The sequence below is a fragment of the Tachysurus fulvidraco genome, chromosome 12 (assembly GCF_022655615.1).
Source record: "Tachysurus fulvidraco isolate hzauxx_2018 chromosome 12, HZAU_PFXX_2.0, whole genome shotgun sequence".
Taxonomy (NCBI): Eukaryota; Metazoa; Chordata; class Actinopteri; order Siluriformes; family Bagridae; genus Tachysurus; species Tachysurus fulvidraco.
The window spans coordinates 7,408,854-7,431,161 of NC_062529.1; the positions used below are offsets into that span (position 1 = coordinate 7,408,854).

Consider the following 22,308-nt stretch of genomic DNA (forward strand, 5'->3'; position numbering starts at 1 on the left):
GGTAATCATTCAAATTCTCTGGATCCAGGATTTCTATATCTGTGTAGCTGCTGTATGGACTGTTGCAGAAAACAAAATGAGAGCTTTGTAGTGACAAAATTGACCACAATGTCCAGTATCTTGTAGAACTTTGGCAATTCACTGCATTGCTCAGCAGAACCCATCATGCCCTTAACATATTGGGTCCTATACAGACAAACATCTTTGGCAAGGGACACAGTATCATGATTGGGATCCTTTTTTTAATGACTTGTCCTCAGATTTTCTTTTTTGACCAGTGTAAATACTGTATGTTAATCGATGTTACGTGTGCGGAAATACCGGAATGAACACATTAGTATAATAGCAGCAGCATGTTGGTATATAAAAGTGTTAGTATAGCTGAAAAGCCCCCTTTCTCATTTCTGGTGATTTTATAATAAGAAATTCCTGTCAGGTTGCTAATTTACAAAGTCTTTTTGCAAATTGGTTTTTATGTTATAGCTCTCCCGTGACCCGAGGTAGTTCGGATAAGCGGTAGAAAACGAGTGAGCGAGTGAGTGAGAGTGTTTTAGCTCTTTGTTTTCAAACATCAGTCTTTTCACCAGTCTGTAATTTTTCTCTCTCTCTACCTACTAGGATTTTCGAAGACATTTGATTGACCACAAATTAAATGTCCCCTATCTGAAAATAGACCAAAAAAATAAAAAAAGAGATTCTGAAGGGAAATGCTTGTGCTCTAATAAAGATGCATCACTGTGTGCTAGTGTGAGAATGAGCCTAGAACTGCTTTTGAGTTTTCATAAATTCTGGCCTAAAGCTTATCGTGTAAGTTAGAAAACCCAAATAAAATAAGAACACCAGAGCCAGTGTAACCTGTGATCACCTCATGCCTGTATCAGTATGATGGATTTCATCAGGAGCTGTGAGCAGGTACAAATTTGAGGAAGTAAAAACCTCCTGTTCGAGAGAGAATGCTACTGTACCAATCTTCCTCTCTCCCATATGTACAGTAGCCGCTTAGTTGCTTCACTTCTAATTTGCATAAAGCCTTTCAGTCCACCTGCTTCTCACTTTTCAACCCCTGACAGTTACCTCACCTCTTGTCATTGCAGCTTTCCAGCTCCTGTCGAAAATGATTAACTTCTTGCTTTGCCTGAGCACAAGACTCGTACGATGGATTGAGCTTCGGCTTCTTCGGCACCAGTGTAATACACCATGTATTGTATGAGCTACTAATGATGTCCAATGCGCGTCTGGTCAACAAAATAGTACTGTGCATTACAGACCATCATCCACAACAGACCAAGGATCTTTGCTCTGAGACAAAACATTACATCCCCATACTGCAGCTCCTCATTTTGTAATAGGATCGATTTAATTTCCATGTTCAGCCCTACTACTAGTTCCCATGCTATTAAAGGTGTAGTCAGCTAGAGTTTAGCTAAGAATGTTAGCTACGGTATTTCCAAACTCAGATTGTAAAAGCACAAATTGGTGGTGAACAGTAAAGAACATTTTTTATCATCTAATCTTTGTATTCTATTTTCACATTCTAATATGCCCAAAAGTATTGGAACGACATGTCAGATTCATTGTTCTTGCTGTACACTGAAAACATTGAGCTTTGAGATCAAAAGATGAATATGAAACGTTAAATTTCAGTGTTTATTTCCTGATATTTACATCTAGATATTTTAAACAGCTTAGAATATGGCACCTGTTATTTGAATCCACCATTTCTTAATTGACTGACAGGATGTCCTTGTTGTCCAGCTATACTCTGTGAAATTGTTTGTCTAAATGAATTCATATTTATGATATTTATGGTCTACTCTTGATTGAGACGTGAGTTTTACCTGTAAAGAAACGATGAAACCAAAAGGTATGAGGTCATCAGTCAAGCATGGTGTCATGGCTTGGGCTCACGTTGCTGATTCTGGAACAGATAGATTTAGGTAGCATTCACAACTGTACAGAAGAATTCAGTCTGCCAATTAACAGAGAACTGCATCTTTTGTAATAAGAAGGAATTTCATCACACAGCAAGAACATGACTTGTCAAGTCCTTAGACTAGTCAAGTCCTTTGTTGTGGTGGCTGTGTGTTTTGGGTCATCGCTAGACCTTAACCAACCGAAGGATGAAACCACCAAAACTAAAAACAACTGAAAAATTGTAGTAAAAGAATCCCAAAAGAAGAACGTAACAGTTTGGTAATGTCAGTTGGTTGCCAGCTTGATGCAGTTACTGCAAACAAGGGATCTGCAACCAAATATTAAGTGTTATTTACACTTCTAGCATGTTTCGATAATTTAGCTCACCTAAAAACTGTCTGGTTTTCAACCAAAGGTGGCATGTTCTGAGTTAACACATCTGGATGTAAATATCAGGAAATAAATGCTGAATTTCTCATGCATCATCTTGGTCACCTTTTGCTCTTAAACACCGTTTTCAGTGTACAGAAACAAATAAATTGGTTCCGCGATGTTCTACTACTTTTGGTGTATAATGACTCGGTGCACAATAATGCAGTCAGGATATTGTATGCCTCGACTCCAAAATCTTTCTTTGTTTTTATAAATTTTATTGGCAGTTGTTTCACATTTCAAGGTGAAAATGATCAGCCATAATTTGTATTGGTTAGTTTTTTTTTTAACACTATCAACATGTGTTAATTCCATTTTACAGCTTTAAATTGGAATTATGCACTGCACTTTCAACACCACACTAGATGCTTCGTGTCAGTTTGTAACTACATTTATTCCAAAACAAACCTAAAATATTATTAAAAAGACATTATGATCGGGCAGTGGTGGCTCAAGTGCTTTAGATCTTTGTTATTGATCAGCGAATCAGGGTTCCAGCCTTAGCACTAATCTGACCCCAACCTCCAAAGTTGGGATATGCGAAGAAAGATTTTCACTGTGCCAATGTGTATGTGACAAAATAATGGCTATTCAATTCTATTCTATTCTAGACACAGTATCTCAGGAAAGCATAGTGTGACAATATAGCACACTTTTCCTCTCCTTCTTTCATTGTGCACTTGGTATCAAGGACTCTCTAGGTGTCTTATACCCTGTTTTAAATAACTACCAGACATTAAGTAACAGCCCTCTCATGACTCCCCAGACCGTCTGCAGTGATTGATGTAGAGGCGCACAGCACTCGACAGCGCTCGTATAGCCAATTCTCACCAGTTCTTTGCCCGTGCTTTTGAATATTCAGCAGGGCTAAACCTTCCTTGTTCTCTTGTCTAGACACAGTGCAGCAGAGAACAGTTGTTCAGTTGTTCCCAAGGATTTTACAACCCTCTACCACAACCATTAAGCTGGCACATTTTTGTTACATGACACTTAATGTGTTTATTGCAGATTCTTAATGGGCAACTGTTATTTACCTTGTTAAGTTAGCTGTATTAGTATTGCACTAGTATTAAAATAATACAGATAGCTGATTGAAGGACTTTTTTTTTTTTGGATGCTTACGTTTTTGTCGTGATTAGATGCAGAGCTGTTTGCTGAGGGGTAGTTTGGCAGATTGGGCTTGTTTGATACTAAACTAGGGAAACTGGTCGAAGTAGATCCAGGCTACATCTTTCTTGTTAATCTTTTATATGCCTGAAAATGTATACCCTTGAAATATGGATGATGGAAGGACCCCTTCCCTTTATTTCCTGACCATGATGATGTAAAATATTTGGATCGACAAACAAGTAGAAAGCTATTGAAGAAAAACCTCGCTGTAACCCTGATGTTACTTGGATTGATTTGCATCTTGTATTATTAGGTATCAGGTTATCTGCTCCTAACAGTGATTATTCCATATCCATCCTACAAAGTACTTTGTTCCTGAGATATCAGGCTAGAGACAATCACAGACAGATGTAAAAACACAATGCTCCCCCCCTGTTGCTTATGGAGGCATTTAAAACCTACACTGAAGGAGGACAAATTAAACTTTATAAACTAGATATATACAGTATGCTGTTGCTGTTGGTGCTGATTATCTCAGGGTTTCCCCAAAAGTATTTTCCATACAGGTAAACTGGTAGAAATGATCGTCTTTTGCGCATAAACATTTCCCCTCACCATAATATAGCCTATAACATACTGAATATTGCACTAGCTTAGTAATGGCTCACACAAGGCTAGCAAGCTAACTGAGTGAAGGTCTGAATGTCTGTGAGGTGAATTATTTGGCTTGGTTAACTTACTAGAAGATACCTAAAGCCAAATGCCAAGAATGTGAAGAAATGTAAAGAATTTTTTTCCAACATTCATAGGTGTGAATATAAATGAGGTGAATTTTGAGATGGCACTAATTTTGATGAAAAGGTGGGTTAATAAGCTTTTACCATGATGGAGATAAAACAATAATTACTATCCGTTTTAAAATGTAATGCCATTTTCCTCAGGGACTGAAGAAACCAGACGAAAATTGAGAAATGGCTGATCTTTTTTTTATAACTATTAAGATAATTAGTAAGAATATTAGTCTATAATTAGAATAATATAATTAGTCGATAGTATTAGCCTGTTTCACAAGCCTGTATAAATCTAGCTTATATAATAATTTAAAATTCTTACATTATATACAGTAAGTATAATACATTATAGATGTTATAATACATATCACCAAAATGACTGAAATAAATTGTACTTTATATAAATATATAACTGTCGCTTATCCTGTCTGTAAAGGTCACTGTGTGTTAGAAATGCACACATGGACAAAATTGTAGGTACCTTTCCATTAAAGAAAGAAAAACCCACAATGGTTACTGAAATATCTCGAACCGTGGTTCATCGGAAGCATTACAAGAACAAAAAACTAATGAAACTGGTGTGAAAATCTCAGGAGAGTACCATTTTCTGAAACACTCAAAACGAGTCCATCTGGTACCAACATCCCACATGCTGTGATCCGAGTCTCAGAGATTATAGTTTTTCTTCATCCTGATGTTTGTTGTGAACATTACCTGAAGCACTTAACCTGGAACCTCATGATGCTGTGCATTGTGCTGCGGTCACATGATTGATCAGTTGGATAACTGCATGAGCGTGTAGGTGTTTAATAAAGTGGGCGGTGATTGCAGTTTTTAAGTGGAGTATTGGAGGGAACGTCCTCTATTAAAGCTCTGTCAGAAACTGGTGGAAACCGGGAGCAATAGGTTTGTGTAACGCTGCTGCTTCGTGTCAGGAGAGTTGAAGGCTAAAGGATAGCACACGGCAGCTGTACGACTGTGTCACTGTGTACAGAGCTTCAGTGCTAAAACAAAAAAAAAGCGCAAGAAGTAGGAAACTGCTTGACTGCCTGATTCAGTGCCCACTTGTACTGTACACACTGACTCCCTCTCTCACCCTTGCTCTCTTTCACGCTTTCTCTCTCTCGCATTGTTTTCCAGCATAATGAACAGTAGGTTTTTAAACTAATTAACATTTAGCTGCACTTTGTTCTGAAAGACTAAATTATTCAGCTGGGAGACAAGAAGCAGGGTGCCAGGGGGTGGGGGTGTGTTTTTTGTTTTTTTTTTGTGCGCCATTGTGTGTCTTTTTGTCCTCTCCGTGTGTCTTTCTGTGACTAGGGCTCGCATCCTGAAGTGGAGTCACTTCCTGTACAATTTCTCATATCTATGTTTGAATTTTGTGGGCTAATACTCATCAGTTTTAATGGGATTCACGTTCACACAATTTAAGTAAGTCAAGGACACGCATTAGCATTGTTCAGCAACAAAAACGAACAACCGTCCATCTTATTCTCATTTATCTACATCAAGCTACACAAATTGCATGTTCTTTTAAATGTGTTAATAGACACAGGGTTCATTGATGTGTTAAACAAAACAAAGCTCTGAATGAAATCCCTAAACAATTTTAAGAGTTTGGCTTGAAAGCCTGATGAACAGAGATGTTTTGGCTCTGACGTGCCATCTAGTGGATGTCGCTTTCAAATCTTATGGATGAAGAGAAGACTCTCGGTGTGTGAGTGAACAGTGGTGCTTTGGTGTGTTGCTTCTTCGCCGTGTAAAATAAAATCCAGGCTCATCTTCTTTATGTGAAGACGTATATTTTAGTCCCTTATGTTACACATATGTCAAGTTTCTGACCTTGAACATCTTGAAAGTTTCAGATATTTGTGTCCACAATGGAAAATGAGGGGGAAGAGAGAGGCCGATTTGAGACCGGGGGGAGGGTGGGAGAGGAAGGGTGGGGGTGTCTAGCGGGAAGGGGGGAGGGTGTCGAAGGGAAAGGATGGAACTGCTGCATTTATTGTTATTAATTGATCGTGCTTTCTTACATTGGGATGTTCTTCACAGCAAACAATATAATGTACATCATTTAGTATTACATCATCCTTCGACTGTATGTCTTTTTCTGTCTGGCACTGAACATCTCGCTCGACACAAAAAACCTTTTCACACTGCTCTTAACCCTGAGTTATCGTTGTTCCGATTGCTGCTTTTAACCCCAGCTAGAGGTTTAATGCCTTTTTTTTTACGCGGGGTTCTAAAACGCTGCTCTGAACAGGTTTAACACTGTTAATGTTACAGTACATCTGTTATTGTGACCCTCCCTTCATCAATAACGGCTCATAGACGAGTGCTGGGTTTATTAATGCGGTCGTTCGAAAGGGCTATAATCCAGTCACTGTCGGGGAACGTGCTGTTGGTAATAAAACATCAGAAGTGATGATGAGGTTCTAGCTAAAATGTATTCACTACAAATTCTACTAGCAGCTGCTTTCAAGTGCATTACATAAAGATGATCAAAACATGACCCTCAACCATACAGTGTCTGGGTAGAAAATGTCTGTGTGAGGTGTGTGAAAAGGAACATGTCACATATGTGACATTAGAGATGGACACTGTAATGGCTTTATTACTGCCTACTCTATATTATAGCAATTTGGAAAATGAAGCTATGTGTAATTTATAGATCCATCAAAACTATACACACAAACTGACGACCTGTAATAATTTCATCATCCCTCTGAAACATCTGACTTTGTCCAGTTGAGGGCAGTATAATCCTTCACCCAAACTACACCTTTAACCCTCTGTGTGGTGTGTTTGTTTCATGCGTGTTGTTGAGCTGTTAAATACAAACAGTTTAGATGCATGTTGTAGTGAAATTCTGTAGCTGAAAGTTATTGATGCTGAATTATTAATAGTAAAATGATTCCCTGCATGTTTTTGTATGAACAACCATAAATTGAACTTACATTAGAGAGAAACTCATTTTTGAGAGTGAATATTCTCATTTATTTGAACTGAAGTGTATTTTATTGTAAAATAAAACCGTTTGCTGCTCTTATTCATTTTATCCCTCGATCTTCAGGTTGGAAAGAAGCAAGAACGAAAGGGTCGAGTTGAGAGTGCTCATGGATTTACTGATTATAATCCCTATCATCAGGTGAGTGTCTCTCTCTCTCCCCCTCCCCCCTCTCTCTCTCCCCCCCTCTCTCTCTCTCTCACTCACTCTCTCTCTATCTCTTTTTCTTTCTTTCTCTCTCTCTATCTGTCTTTTTCTCTATCCCTGCTATCCCTGTCTTCTTTTTTTCTCTGTCTCTCTCTCTCTCTCTTTCTCTATCCCTGTCTTTTCTCTCTCTCTCTCTCTCTCTCTCTCTCTCTCTGTGTGTGTGTCTCTTTCTCACACTCTCACCCTCACACTCTCTCTCTCTCTTGCTCTCTTGAGCTTCACACGCAATTCATCAGAATTGTTTTTTGGAAGCATGACGTAGAAGGTTTAGGAGAATGACTTTCTAATAAAACCTCAACACAAACCTTATGGCACTATCATATGAGACATGTTGTGCCCTTCTGCAGGATGTATTTATTGATGATTTCTCTACTGAGCATTCTCTTACAGGTTTTTGTTAGTTTTTACGTTGCTCAAATCTGCTGTAAGTAAGCAGACCATGGTGTGATGCACGATCACCTGAAAAACAAGGTCTAGCTCCACTAATAACAGCCTCCTGCATGTAGTCTTGAGGAAAAAAAATAATTAATAAACTGCAGAGGAAAACAAGACTAATGATTTGAACCGAAGTATTGAGCTGATGTTGACCAAAGCTGACATGACTATTTCAATAACATTTCAATAAATATCCATTTTTGAACTATTACAGCTAAACAAAATATATGTAAGAACATTGAGTTACCATTTTTATGCCTTATACTAAATGGGATATTATACGATACTACATTTACTAAATCTATATTCTTTAATAGGCGATTCAATAAGCATTGAGAAGGTTTTTATCTTGAAATCCCAACCATTTTTTGAGGCACTTGCATTTATAAGGAATAAAGTCCAGATAAATCTCTAGACTATTTTTAAAGCGATATGTAGAAATTGACATTGGCATATTAACAAAAAAGTCCATTATCCATTGACTGACCACATAAAATGACTGACAATGAGTCTGAGTGAAGGATGCTGGGAATATCATTGAATGGTATTATTAACAAAAACAAATCCATGCATGAATTGAATTAGATTAGAATGTGAGTGTATTTTTTGCTTGAAGCTTGTGCTATTGTGCATGGTATGTTTAGTAAAAAGGTTCAGTTAGTTTAGCAGTTCAAAGATTATGCTGACATCGCAGTGATTGTCATTCTGTCTGTCATTCAGTCAGTCTGTCAGATATTAAATTTGTTTGTTATTCAGTCTGTCAGTCATTAAGTCAGACTGAATAATTGACAGACTGACTGAATAACTGATGATCAGTCTGTTTTTCAGTCGTGTCAGTTATTTAGTTAGTCTGCCACCCAGCCTGTTAGTCCTTCAGTCTGTCTGTACAGTAAGTCATTCAGTCATTTAGTAAGTTTGTCAGTTGTTCGGTCATTCATTCAGCCTGTCAGTTATGACAGACATCAGTTATTCAGCCATACATCAATTATTTGGTTATCCAACCAACCATTCAGACTATTATCCAGTCTGTCTTTCAGTTGTTTAGACCGTTGTTTGGTCAGTTATTTAGTCGGTTAGTCACTTTTCAAGTATGTCAATCATTCAGTCAGTCTGACATTCGGTAAGTTAGTCTTTCAGTCACTCACTCAGTGGAATCTATATTCTGCTTAAGACTTCACAATTGAATAGATTTACAATAATCTACACTCATTGTTTGGTGAACACCATAAGAAATGTGTTTAATCCTGTGAACTTGTACAAGCAACGCGGACATTTGTCTGCTGTCACTCAGCAAATGGGGAAAAACTGCAGTAAAAGCATAGCTTGCATTTAAAAGGTAGACTGTTGTGTTTATTTTGTGCTATTGTCATACTGATAACAGGTTTCAGATTGATCACGGTGTATGATACAACTTTCTTGAACGTGAAAATGTTCATCAGACCAGTAGACGTTTATCTCTCTATTATAGCACTGGTGAGAAATGGAAAAATGTAAAGTAGTTGCAAGATCACTGAAGTAGATTTGTTGTGGAATTGTTACTCTGGATGTTTTCTTTGTATATAACCAACCCAAATATCTGGGCTTGTTCTTATTGTAGTGCTGCCAAATGAAATTAAGAAAGGAATTTCTGTAGTGGGAACTGACTTTGAATTTTATCTGGAGCTACTACGACAAAAATTGGACAAAGTCAATCAAAGGTGGTATACGTACAGTTTTGTATTGAAAACATTTGTACGAATACGTACAAATTTGTACGGAAGTTCCCCACATTGGGCTGAGTGTTTTGATATATGACATGCCCATGCTGTGCTAATTTTTGATTTTCACGTGACGTCACGTGACATCATCAGAATACACGTGAGGAAGTTCCTCTCATTGTTCTGAGTGTTTTGATATGTCACATGTCAATGTCGTAAAAGGTTTTTTGATTTTGCATATTTTGGGGGCGGGGCTGCGGGACAACCGGAAGGCCGGACGGTACACCAATTTAAAAGTTTGTTCAGAGTATCACCGAGTTTGGCCGAGTTTGGTGTAGATAGTTCAAAAGCTTGGCGAGTTATAAACCTCCAAAGTTTATAATGGGAGTCTATGGGGAAAAAAGGCCATTTTGAGACCCGCTACCGGAAGTACTGGAACTCGGATTGCTTGGAAAAGTAATGGCGACAACCAGGGTCTACAACATATTCGAATTTGGTGCATGTGGCTCGAAAGTGCTAGGAGGAGTTACTCTTGATAAATTTTTGTCTAAGCTTAAATAGGAAAACAAAATGTTGGCTTCTACAAAGCCAACATAATTAGGGTTGGGAAGCTTCCTACTCAGCCCCATGTTAGACATGAATGACGTAACGGCTCTGCTCCAGAGAGAAGAGCACATGGCTGTCATGTACGTCACAATTTTTGCTGTTTTCATAGTAGCACTTCCTGTTTACCCTCGGATAATTTCTCTTGGAACAAACCAGCTGTTGGCTGCTTTTTTTTCTACTTCCCAGTCCAACCGATGGCCAGACTAAATGCAAACCAGATGGGAAAATGCTGTGGTATCCATGTTGGTTTTAAGTCACTAATGGTGTCACCAGGAAAGCACCATCACTCACACTTCCTGCTCCATGCTTCACTGTGGGAACAACATGATCAGGAACCATCCATTCAGCCTCTCTATATCTAATAAAGATACAGCGGTTAGAGGAAGTCTCAAATTTGGACTCATCAGCCCTAAGGACATTTTCCACTGCTCTGATGTCAATTCCTTGTGTTTCTTGGCCCATGCAACTCTTTTCTGCTGCTTGTTCTTGTATTGCATTCAACCATGAAGGCCTGACTCATGCAGTCTTTTTTGGACAGTGGATGTTGAATTGTCGGCCATTTGAACTCTGAGAAGCTTTTATGTAGGCTGAAATCTGAGGTGATGTACTGTAAATCAGTATTTTCTGAAGCTGGAAATTAAGCTGGAAATTGTAATAATCTTTCCTCTGTATTTTTGGTCTTTCTTTCCTGGGAACGTCCTCATGAGAGCAAGTTTCATCAGATGAATCTGATGAGCAAACACCATGAGTGTTCCATGTTGTCATCAAAGCTAAATGTAGCTACTTTGGATGAACTAAAATATACAACATATTTTGGGTTGTTTAACACTTTTTCGTTTACGACATAATTTCATGCATGTTCTTTCATAGTTTGGATGTCTACAGTAGTAAAAAAAAAAAAAAAAAAGAAAAACCTCTGAAGGAGGTGCCCCTAACCCAAATGGGTCCCACCCCTGTATTGATAGCTCCGCCCACACATACATACATAACCCAGGCAAATAATGGAAAGAAATGTGTCTTTATCATAGCTGAAGGGAAGAACAATACAATTGCAGATAAACAAACCAGCAAAAATGACACACAAGCATAATCATGTAAAGGACGGCATGTATTAGTTCTGTGTAACAAAGCAAAACCAACGTTACTCACCTATCGAGAAGGAAAAAAGCAACTTCGGTGTCTTAAGTAAAGTTGGCTGCATATTCACAGATTGGAGTTTCCCGAGTCAATAACTCCTGAGCTAAACGCTTCGCTTTCTTTTTTTGTTTTTATCCTCCAAGTCAATGTTAAAACCTTTCTGCTAATGTCACACACGTGCACTGAACACTCTCTCCGCCACATATTGACAAGCCCCGCCCCTTTCTGCTCATTGGCTATAGTTTGTTTTGATTTTTGTTTTGTTTTTTTTATTGTTTATTTGTTTTATTTATTATTCGGCCCGACTCAGTTTTCTGAAGCATTCCTCAGAAATCGGAGATCCTGCCTTTTAAGCAGTTATTTTTCAGCAGCTACATGAATGACAGTTAAACAAAGTTTTTCAGACATAGTTTTCATCTAGACAATATTCTTATCTTTCACCTTCTTTAGCAAACAGAAGTGCTGACTGATCTCAGTGTCCCCACATCCAGCGATGAGCAGCTGGAGTACCTGCGCTGGAAAAAAGAGAGAGAAGAAATCGACCGAGAGCGTGTGGCTCGCCACAAAAACTCCAAGGGACAGTGGAGGAGAGCCTGGGACATGGACAAACCCGAGCTTACGTAAGCTGCTGCGGCCGTTCTCCACATGTCGCATGCTGTCTGTGTGCATGTGTACATCTGTGATTAACCCATTTGTCTTGGTTTAGATTGGGCCTTGTTCTAATTGCTTTTGTCTGTTTGTTTGTTTGTTGAGCTGTTCCACTTTCTGCATGTCTGACTGACACTTCAATGATAAATCTCAGTTGTTTTGTGAAAGTTGACTCGAGTTTTTGTGGTTTTTTTTTGTGTCTTTTCAGCATTTTTCATACAGAATACACATAATTAAAGGATTGAAAAAGAGGATGATTTTTAGGAAATATTTACTTATGGGTTATTTCATTTTACCTTATTATAATTATTAGTTGTCTCCAAAATAGACACTTTCAGATGAATTAATGTGGTATGAATCCTAGAAACGTTGCTTTTTCAGACTACACATAATGACAATTCAGGTGGAAGAAAATAAAGGGGGATGTTTTTGAGAAAGTTGTACAGAAAATTAATGGAACAACATTTTTGATTATTGTCCATTTTTACATGAACATTCTTGTACATTCTTACATTATGGGGAAATATGGATGTGTTAAAAGAGGATATGAAGTCGATCGGTGCGTGAGCAGAGGATGAGAAGGATAGAGTTACAGTACAGTAGGTGGAATCAGATGATTTGCTGTGGCGACCCCAACGTGAAAATCCGAAAGAAGAAGGAGGAGAATGATGATTCTAACATTATGGTCAGGTAAAAGAAAGCTGTGCCATAACAAATTAAAGGGAAAGACCAGTGGCTCTGTTGGGGAGGTTTAACTGGAGTATTTTGGCATCACTTGTCCCTTTAGAAGAAATACTTACTGTAAATCAATACCTATGATTACCTGTCTAAATCCTGATCGGAGTGACCTCTTCCAGGATGTTTTGTTTTTCTCATCGACAGTGCACAAGGGTTCAGAGAATGATTTATAAAAGCAATGGAATTACTTTATTTATTACAATTTTTAGGCCGCATAAGCCAGGGGCAGTCATGGCGAAGTAGCCCTGTAACAGAAGAAGTTAAGAACCTTTCTCTGTGGCAATGTTGGGGCTTGAACACCAAACCTTCTGATCATTAACCTGGTGCATTAAAAGTTAAGCCATGTCTGTCCTCTCCAAAAGGCTATAACTCCTATGCTTATTATCATATGCGAGATATTTAAACTTCTGGAATGCCTCCAAACACTGGGATGTGGGATGGAGGGAAAGTTTCCCCTACTTGAAGCTGTTCTGCTCACTTGTAGTGGACCAACACCTTTATACGACACTTCAATCCCTGATGACCAAGGGAATGTCGAGCTACAGATTACAGTAGATGAAGTATTATAACGGTAGTGTGCATGTTGCTTAACAACACATCACACACCATTGTTGTATTCACACAGCCCTGTGGTACATGTTAAGGGTGATGGTGGCAGAGCGAACTTTTTTTGGTTGTTGTTTTTTTTTGGGCCACTTTCAAAATTTGTTGTGGCTAGCTAAAAATTTTGAAATTGCAAAAAAGGAATCGTTTTGTATGTTTACAGTAATGCGGTTGTTAAATACCCAACAACAGACACACACACACATATTGAGTGGGCTTTTATTCAGTAGGATAACACACTCCGGGAGAGAAAGGAGTGAGAATGGGGGCGGCACTTCTGAGTCACGATAATGGTTGAAAGCGTATGTCTATGTCCTGACCTGTTGTTCGAAATTGGAAGGTGGGTGAATGTGTGCGAATCAACACTGGCCATAATTTGAGAAAATTTGACAAACATAGGTAAAGCAAGTGTGATCAAATCAAATGGGAAAGGAAGGTGAACCTCACGGACATCTACTGTATTTGATCATGTCTTTCATTTTCTTTATCAAATAAGAAAAGTAGCTGCAATAATAATAATCAGGCTGGGTCCGTTTCTGCTCATGTTGGATGGGTTTTAAGCAGTTTTGGGCTTGAGATCTATACTCCAATTTCATGTCATTTTCAGCAAAAATACTTTGCATCTTATCTTTTTTTAGTTCTGGGCTTTTCACCCATTGTTTTCTTTCTGTTTGTATATGAGAACCAAAAAAATCTCAGCTATGTCTAAGTACTGTACCCAATGTTTCTTTTTTACACACCCCATGTCTGGAAGTCGTCAACGAAGCAGAGTTTGAGATACGGGGCTGATTTATTTGCGAGAGAAACACTGCATGGGAAACAGTCAGAGTCTATATTTAGACAGGCTTAAAATACCTTGCCTTATTTGGTCTAGCTTGCAAACACCATAAACCGAAGTGGAGTGGGAAACATGGATGTTAAAGGACAAAGTGTTTAGTGAGTGCTGCAAACATTCAGGCTGATGATTCAATAGTACAATAAAAAAAAAAAAAAACATTACACAACACTCAGGTTTGGTCTAGAAGCCTTTCTTAGTGTAGCGATATGAATAAATACACAAAAAGTGTATTTGTTCTTGCAGGATGTTGGACTAATTATTTTTTTGTTTTGTTTCTTTCTGCACTTGTGCTTTGAGCAGTATAGCACACCACAATATCACACAATGTTATTGATTGACCCGGTCACCTGTACCTACTGTATCTGGTTTGTTTCCTTACCCACATATACCCTTTCTAGGTTTTCTGAAAAAGGCACAGCAGACAGAGGTACACCAAGCAGAGGTGAGAATTGATTTTGAAAGTCCCTCATGTAAAACGAATCATTTTCAAATACAAGATTAAAAACGAAAGGATGGCAACCTACTCATGATATTGCTTTTGACTAAACCATTTAATGTATAGGCGTAAAAAACTAACATCATAGACCTTTTACATAAAGCTAATCTCATTCGATCGTTAGATTACAGTAGGTGTTTTCATCATCCTTAAATAATGAACAATAATTTTGATCAACAGGAGGAAGAAATGCTAGAAGAGGACAATCCAGACCTTCAGCAACAGAATCACGAGGTAGACAGATCTGGGGATGTGGTAACTTAGTGGTTAAAGTGTTGGACTTCTAATTGGAAGGTTGTGAGTTTAAATCTCAGTTCCATCAAGCTGCCACTGCTGGGCCCCTAAACAAGGCCCTTAACCATCAACTGCTCAGTTGAATAAAATGAGATCTCAAAGTCTGCAAATTCATATATTTATCTAATTTAGTTACAGTCCATGAGACCAGTCAAAGTCTTTGATAACTTATTTGATTTTTATTAAAAAGATTATTTAGGTATTATTTTTAATTGAAAGGGTTTCATTCGAACCGTAACAAATTGTCCTTTAAATAGTGTCAAAAGGAATGTGTTAAGGAATAAAACCACAGTGGCTTTAATAAATAACCAGAATATTTTTCTACACATTTAAATAACAATTTTCAAAAAAAAAAAAAACATTTTTTAAGTCAAAACATTAAAAAAAAATCCATGAACTTAGCACTCTTAACCCAGTGCTAACAAACCAAAATCGTTTCCCCTCTAAACATTGAAACCCCAGAATCAGGATTTCTTGCAATGTGTGTGTGTGTGTGTGTGTGTGTGTGTGTGTGTGTGTGTGTTCCAGGTGCACAGCGTGATAAGAGAGGAAAGAACGTTCCTGTGGTTTGCAGTAAAGTAAGAGGAAAGGACCGTTTGACTGGCCGAGCTAGGAGGTAAGACACGCTGATGCTCTGATCACGGAAAAGACATGGAAGCACAAAGTATTAGTTTTTATTTAAATATATTGAAACTACAGTATCTCTAATTTCTTGAAAATGAATCCGAATATTTTGACAAATTCTCACCTATAATGTTTCATAGTGTTTTTATAGATATATAATTTCTTTGTACCAAAAACGGTTAGCTAGTAGCTACAGTAGTAGTAACAGTTAGTAGTAACTTGGCCAGCCCCAAATTTCTGATTTATTTAACTGCCAATTGCCTTGTTATCATATTTATATAATAAAGCACTCTAGGGGTGTTTGTTCTAAGGTTAAACTCATCTTATACTATTAGATTTTTACTGAGTCATGGCTTTAGGATCATTCAAGAACATTACCATCTTTAAATAGCAATACACATTTAAAATCATTTAGCAAAGTTGTAGGCTAAACAAAGCTAAACATTTTTTTTACATAAACATAAACATATGTTGATAAACAGGTAAGGTTTAGGTTAAAGTCACTTCCCAATTACCAAACAAATGAACCACGCACCTGATTTGAATTTAGTGATGCACACAAAACACCATAAAAGGCGATGCTCACAGAGCCGAAAATGATGTTGTCCGGCTTGATGTATGATCTCATTAACCACAAGTTTATTCACGGCTTCTAAGATGCGCATCACATCTGGTTCATTATTTGCGTTATATTAGTATAGTATGCATTGGTGTTGCTAAAGAATTTGGAGTGACTTTTTCTCTCTCTTTTACCATGTACTGTAAATGCAATGGTCTTTTTCTGTGTTTGAATATCTACAGTAGTTCACTAGAGTAAAGAGAATGAGAGAGAATGAAAGAGAGAGAGATTTTATATATAATATTATATAGATATATAGATCTATATCCATTTTAAAGAGAACTTTATCCCTTCAAACTGTGCCCAGTATTTTATCGGTTCATGTTCATATACTTTTCTTTTCAGATGGGACGCTAAAGATGAAGAAGAGCATTTACTGGTTAGTTTTGTACTGAGTCCAAAAAAAAAAAAAAAACCCCGACTCACATTTCCCATTTCCCAGGGAGCTTAATTAATGATGTTTTGATCCAGCTGAGTCTTCTTGATTCTGGTTACAGCTGCTACAGTCTGTCTTCAGTCATAGCTGATCATTTTAGAATTATAGACAGTATTACTCTTGACTATATTAAATCATATTATAAATCTACTTCAAGTAGAGATTTACATGAAAAACAGTTGAATTTGCAACATCGTATATTAATATTAAGCTTCTTTCCATGTGTCCCATGTGTGTTGTAGACCTTTAAGTTTGACAAGAAAATTAATTAATTAATTAATTAAGCCTCCTTTGTCGAATCCAAAAAGCTCCCCTGACAAATTTCTGAATGTGCCATCTGCTAGAAGATATTTCTTAGAAATATTTTGCCATCTGTTGTGAACCAAATCTGCAGGTGGGTACAGACACTAGTTTGGAGGAGTTTTTGGAGGAGCTGGATGCTCTGTGTGACCCTGAGGTCAAAAGTAATGGTCCAGAAACTGAAACCCAGGAAGCAGAATCCGCTGCGTCTGTAGAAACAGCTACGAACATCGGCGCTGAGAGTCAGCTTCTTCCTACAGACCCGTCCGACAAGAACACCTCCGTTTCCAGGGGAGCCGAGAAAAAAGTCCGTTTTTCAGATGACCTCATTCATGGAGCTGCTGAGAAAAACACGAACACTGATGTGGTCGAGATCAAAGCCAGTTCTTTAAAAAGCATGCCACTGACCAAAACGGCGCTTGGAGAGCTGGATGCCGAGCAGGACTTGGATGATGATCAGGAAGGCGTGAAAAGCAACCAGGAACAAAAGGCCGCAGGCATTCTTCTAACAGATCTTCAAGCCAAAACGCTAGACCGGTTCGATTCCCAGGAGACGAGCATTAAAGAACTGAAACCAATGCCTGCGAGCTTCCTGGAGGAAGAAACAGAGAGCAACTCTGAAGAATCACCTTGTGATAGTATTGGTTCGCAAAATGGCACTGAAGCCAGAGCTTCTACTGAACAGAACCTGCTTCACACGATGGAACCTTTGAAGAATAACCCCTCCAGAAATAGCGGTAGGAGTGCGTTCATCAGTTCATCTCGTAAACATGACAAGTTTCTGACTGAAGGAAAAAATTTCCTTGCCTCATTCTTAATAGTGTAGCTAAAATGTTCAGGAAATATAGGTAAGATTATGTTAGGCTTCTATACAGTTTTAAAAATGGGTATGTGAAGTTGGTGAAGTATGAGAGTCTCTCCATACTAAGCCATTGATTTTTTTTTTTTTTTCTTTCTCATTTTCAAAACAATACAGATATCAAGACGCAGAGTATCACCCAATACACATGATTATCTGATAAGGAGATTAATATTTCTTAGAATTGTAACACAGGGCCTCTGACAAAAAAGGCAAAATATTTGTTAATGCGTTTTCACCAATCATATTTTTTGGCGTAGTAACTTTCACAGGGATAAAAAAACATGCTCATCTTCCAAAAGGGGCCAATTAGTGTATAATGCATTGATCTTGTCCAATATTCAGTTTAGGAAATAATCCAAGCTAAGTTACTTTGTGAAAATACATCAAGTCATGGCACTAAAACATACATATAATATATTAAATGATCATTCATTTATTAATAACTGCTTTATCCTGGACAGGATCTTGGTGGATCCGACCTTGATGGAGTAGCAATCCGTAGCAGGGCAGCATGCAGACACACACTCACACTCTGTCACACCTAGCGACAGTTTATTGTCACCAGTCCACCTGCAGATGTTTTTGGGAAGTTGGAGGAAACCAGAGAACCCAGAGAAAGCGTGACCCCAAATAACCCAAAATAAACCAGAAGCAGTTCAGTGTTTCAAGTCAATATTAGTCTAATCAGTCTTAATTTCCATAATTACTTGACTAACTAGTTTAGTTGCTCCGAAGATGATACCATAGTAAAAGAAAAGGATAAGAAAAGGAGTCTTTAGCGTAAAGCTTCATTTCATCGATTACTGGAGCGTTATCATTAATGCCATCTCTTTTACAGATGAGCTGATCGACTCCAGTCTCTCAGTCCTGAGTTTAGAATCTGGAAATTCGTTGCCTGACCACAGCACCAGCACTGAAAAGGTACGAGCAATGGTTCGTTAATGGCCCCACAACCACAACCACAAGATAGCAGGTGGACTCATTTAACCAATAGTATGACCTCCAAGATATTTTAGCTTGTCTCTTTTGGGAAGGGTTGAGCACATTTCAAATACAAATGAGTCATTTTCTTCTAGTGCGTCATGAAATGGCTGGGTTTAGTAATGCTCTGGCTGCATGCTGATGAGAGCTGTTCATTTCACTTGCAAATTTGAAGTATCTCTGTCTCGTGTGGCTGTGCAGCTCCCTGAAGCTACATTAGAGAGTTCAAGTGATTCATGAGGTTTGAAGGTGGCACTGTTGGTACATTTTCTTTCAGCTCTGCTCCATTTATCGCAACCAGGATTTTTTCTGCTGTGGACCAAAAGTGGCAGGAAAAGTGACTTCAGGAATATTAAAATTATTTGCTGCACGTATAGCTCTTAAATCGTTACCCCAGTGGGTAAATGGTTACGTTTTGAGCGGTACAACCTAAGATATCTTGGAGTCATCGCTTGCTCTGCGTTGTTGTTGTGTGTTTGGAAAGCAGATGGTAGCAGGGGGTGGACTTGAGCATCTGCCCATAGTTGTGACAGTGTTATCTATAGTACATGATGCATATGCACACGGATACCATTAATCTGCACTAAAGAGCACATCTAGAAATCCATCAAGTTAGGAGTTTCACTCTAAGCTGTATTTAATGAATATGACTACAGTTAGCACCTTTTTTTTCCTGTTGGGATTTATTTAGATTTAATAACATGGAAAGGAATCGAACCAGAATTATGTTTTCTACATATTAGTAATTGCTTAATTATAAATCTGGATTTAACTGGGCAAAATACTCTCTGGAAGGGACACCCGTCTATCACGTGGCATTATACTGTAGACAAACACACACACTAGATGACCAGAGGTTTGTGGTCTCCTGACCTACACACCCATATATGGGTCTTTCCCAAACTGTTGCTACTTACTTGGAAGCACACGATTGTGTACCACTTCTGGTTTTCTCCCCCGGTCTAAAAGACATGCACTGTAGGCTCATTGGCGTCTCTAAATTGTGTGTTCTATGGGTGGGTGTTCCTTATCTGCTATCCTGTCCATGGATAGTATCCGGTATTTTAAGCAGTGTGCAGTCTGTACAGTATGTGTGTGTACTATATATGCATGTACAGTATGTATGCTGGTCTCCTCCAGTCCAAAAATATGTGTCATATGGCTGACTGGCATCTCTAAATTGCCTGTAGTGTGTGAGGATGTGTGATTGTGCCCTGTGGTGGGTTGGCACGCTGTCCAGAAATCCCACAATTCCTGGGATAGGCTCAAGCTTCCCTACGAACCTGGAGGAGAAGCAGTGTAGAAAATGGATGGATGGCTATAACACACACTAACGCGCACACACACACACACACACACACACAAAATGCTAGAAAATGTTCAGATCCTCAGTGTGCTTGTGGACAATCATCAGCATTTCCTTTTTCATGTTACATAAAACCTGCCCACTCATCCTTTATAGTACACTACAGGTACACCGCAGTTATCTGCTGCCACTTTCAGCTCATTTTACTTTGATGGCAGATAAATGCATGTTATATTCAGTCATGGTTTTTCTGTGGAGAACATGAAATTGTATTTGTGAAGCTGTAGTCTAACATGCTGTATGTGATTTAACATTTGCTTCTTTCTCTGTCTTCCCTCCAGGCTAGAGAGAACGGGAAAGTAGTTTAGGATGCATGTTCTTTCATGCCCACATCAGTTCAAGATGGAAGACAGAAGCCAAACAAAGCAAGAGACTGGCTGTTTTAGTCTGATCCAGCTTCAGGAATGGTCAGTTTGAGAACTAATAGAAATTAGCTCCATGACATAGTAGTGGGCAGTTTGGTGGGTCTGTGATCCCTATATTTTTTTGTCCACATACACCAACTAACAGCTAAACATCTGTATTTTTAAGGATATTCTGTATTGTGGCTAAGTAAGTTGCCATTCAGAAAGAGGGAGAATGTGCTGTATTGATACACCTCTGTGTGTTGATTGGCTTATTCGTTGGTCTTTCACTAAAACCTGAACAGATTTGGATGAATTAGGATGTGATATTGGCTTAAACATGCATGTTAGCACCCACTATCACAATGAACCTGTTGATTCAATGTTAAGGTAATTCGTCTTTGTGTGATTTCCATGATTGCGGTGCCATTTGTAATATACAAAAGATATGTGTGTGTGTCTACTTTATCTTTTACTTACTGTAAAGTTAATATACAGAACAGAACGGTGGGCATAGAAGCCTTTATTATCGCCACATATACATTACAGCACAGTGGAATTCTTTTCTTCACATACCCCAACTGAGGAGGTTGGGGTCAGAGTGCAGGGGCAGCTATGATACAGCACCCCTGGAGCAAGGAGGGTTGAGGGCCTTGCCCAAGGGCCTAGCAGCGGCAGCTTGGCTGTGCTGGGCCCCTGAGCAAGGCCATCAACCCTCCCCGCTCCAGGGGATGTGTCTTTACCAATAAGCTGTATGCTTATGTCTGATCATCAGCATATATCTATATGTTTAAATGTAATTAATTTGAATGATTAAAAATAACCCAACAATAGTGGCAGGTTAAGGACATATATACCGAACACATACTGCTGGGAATGCGTGTCAGTCTTAACCGTAATCAAACAAAATTTCTCCCAATTTCTTTCACAAATGCGCATTTTATGTCTCAACATAAGGGTTAGCCATTTTTGTCTTTTTATTTTCATGCATATTTCAAATAGTTATCATTTAGGCCATTCCTAGCCCACTATACAGTAATTACCCTTATACCTGGAATTCGAACTCACAACCTTCCAATCCTTAACCACTAGGTTACCACATCTCCCTCATAATTCAGCCATTTTCACCAAAAAATCATATAAATCCGAGACTGTTGGCTGAAAATGGATAAATATTTTTACTTGGATCAAATTTTAAAAAAAAAAGAATTCTTGAATTTTGAAGCTTTACAGAGGGTTATTACGTTGGGCACCTCAATCATGAAATCACCTTTATACTTTTATTCAGCGGGAATAAACGACACCACCAACGATCGGTCAGTCATTACATCAGTATATTATGATACATACTGTACTGACTATTTTAATATATACTGTGGTATACATTCTTGGCCATACTGCCCAGTACTTCCATGAAATTGAACACATTTCAATTCCTTCAGGTTTTTTTTTTTAATTGTTGCAGTCAAAAGACTTGATATTTGGTGCAGCTTTTATTTCTGTTTTTTTTGGGGTTTTTTTTGTTTTGTTTTGTGGAAAACTGTTTCAATTGGAAAAATTGCAATCCCAGGATTCTTGGTTCAAACTCCTACCAGCGATGACACACACACGTTCTTTCAACGAAGCTGAACTATTGTTCGACTCACGTCGAACGACGAGGGTTTTTTTTTTTTTTTTGAACTTGTGAACTTCACGTGACGTGTCTCTTTCTAAACCTGTGGAAAATCTGTTGTAATTTTAAAACATTGGAAGCTTCTCGGAATACCAGAGTTTGCTGCTTGTTTTTGTGTTTATTTCTGTGATCACAATGTCACGAAATCCTG

The 22,308-nt window shown here is 38.3% G+C and overlaps 1 protein-coding gene across 6 annotated transcripts in view; it reads left to right on the top strand.

The window, feature by feature from the left end:
• LOC113659821 (coiled-coil domain-containing protein 9B) overlaps positions 1-21,108 on the top strand; it is a 40,252-nt gene extending 19,144 nt beyond the window's left edge. For 3 of the 6 annotated variants that reach the window (XM_027172872.2, XM_027172877.2, XM_027172876.2), the window contains 9 exons: positions 7,321-7,395; positions 11,787-11,956; positions 14,562-14,605; positions 14,840-14,893; positions 15,482-15,569; positions 16,542-16,575; positions 17,027-17,669; positions 18,633-18,715; positions 20,423-21,107. In XM_027172872.2, the coding sequence (XP_027028673.1) occupies positions 7,321-7,395; positions 11,787-11,956; positions 14,562-14,605; positions 14,840-14,893; positions 15,482-15,569; positions 16,542-16,575; positions 17,027-17,669; positions 18,633-18,715; positions 20,423-20,449 (1,218 nt within the window). In that variant the 3' untranslated portion in view covers positions 20,450-21,107. Of the gene's footprint in view, positions 1-7,320; positions 7,396-11,786; positions 11,957-14,561; positions 14,606-14,839; positions 14,894-15,481; positions 15,570-16,541; positions 16,576-17,026; positions 17,670-18,632; positions 18,716-20,422 lie in introns of all 6 variants that reach the window. The other 3 variants (XM_027172873.2, XM_027172878.2, XM_027172875.2) reach the window with 3 other exon arrangements.
• Positions 21,109-22,308: the final 1,200 nt, after the last annotated feature.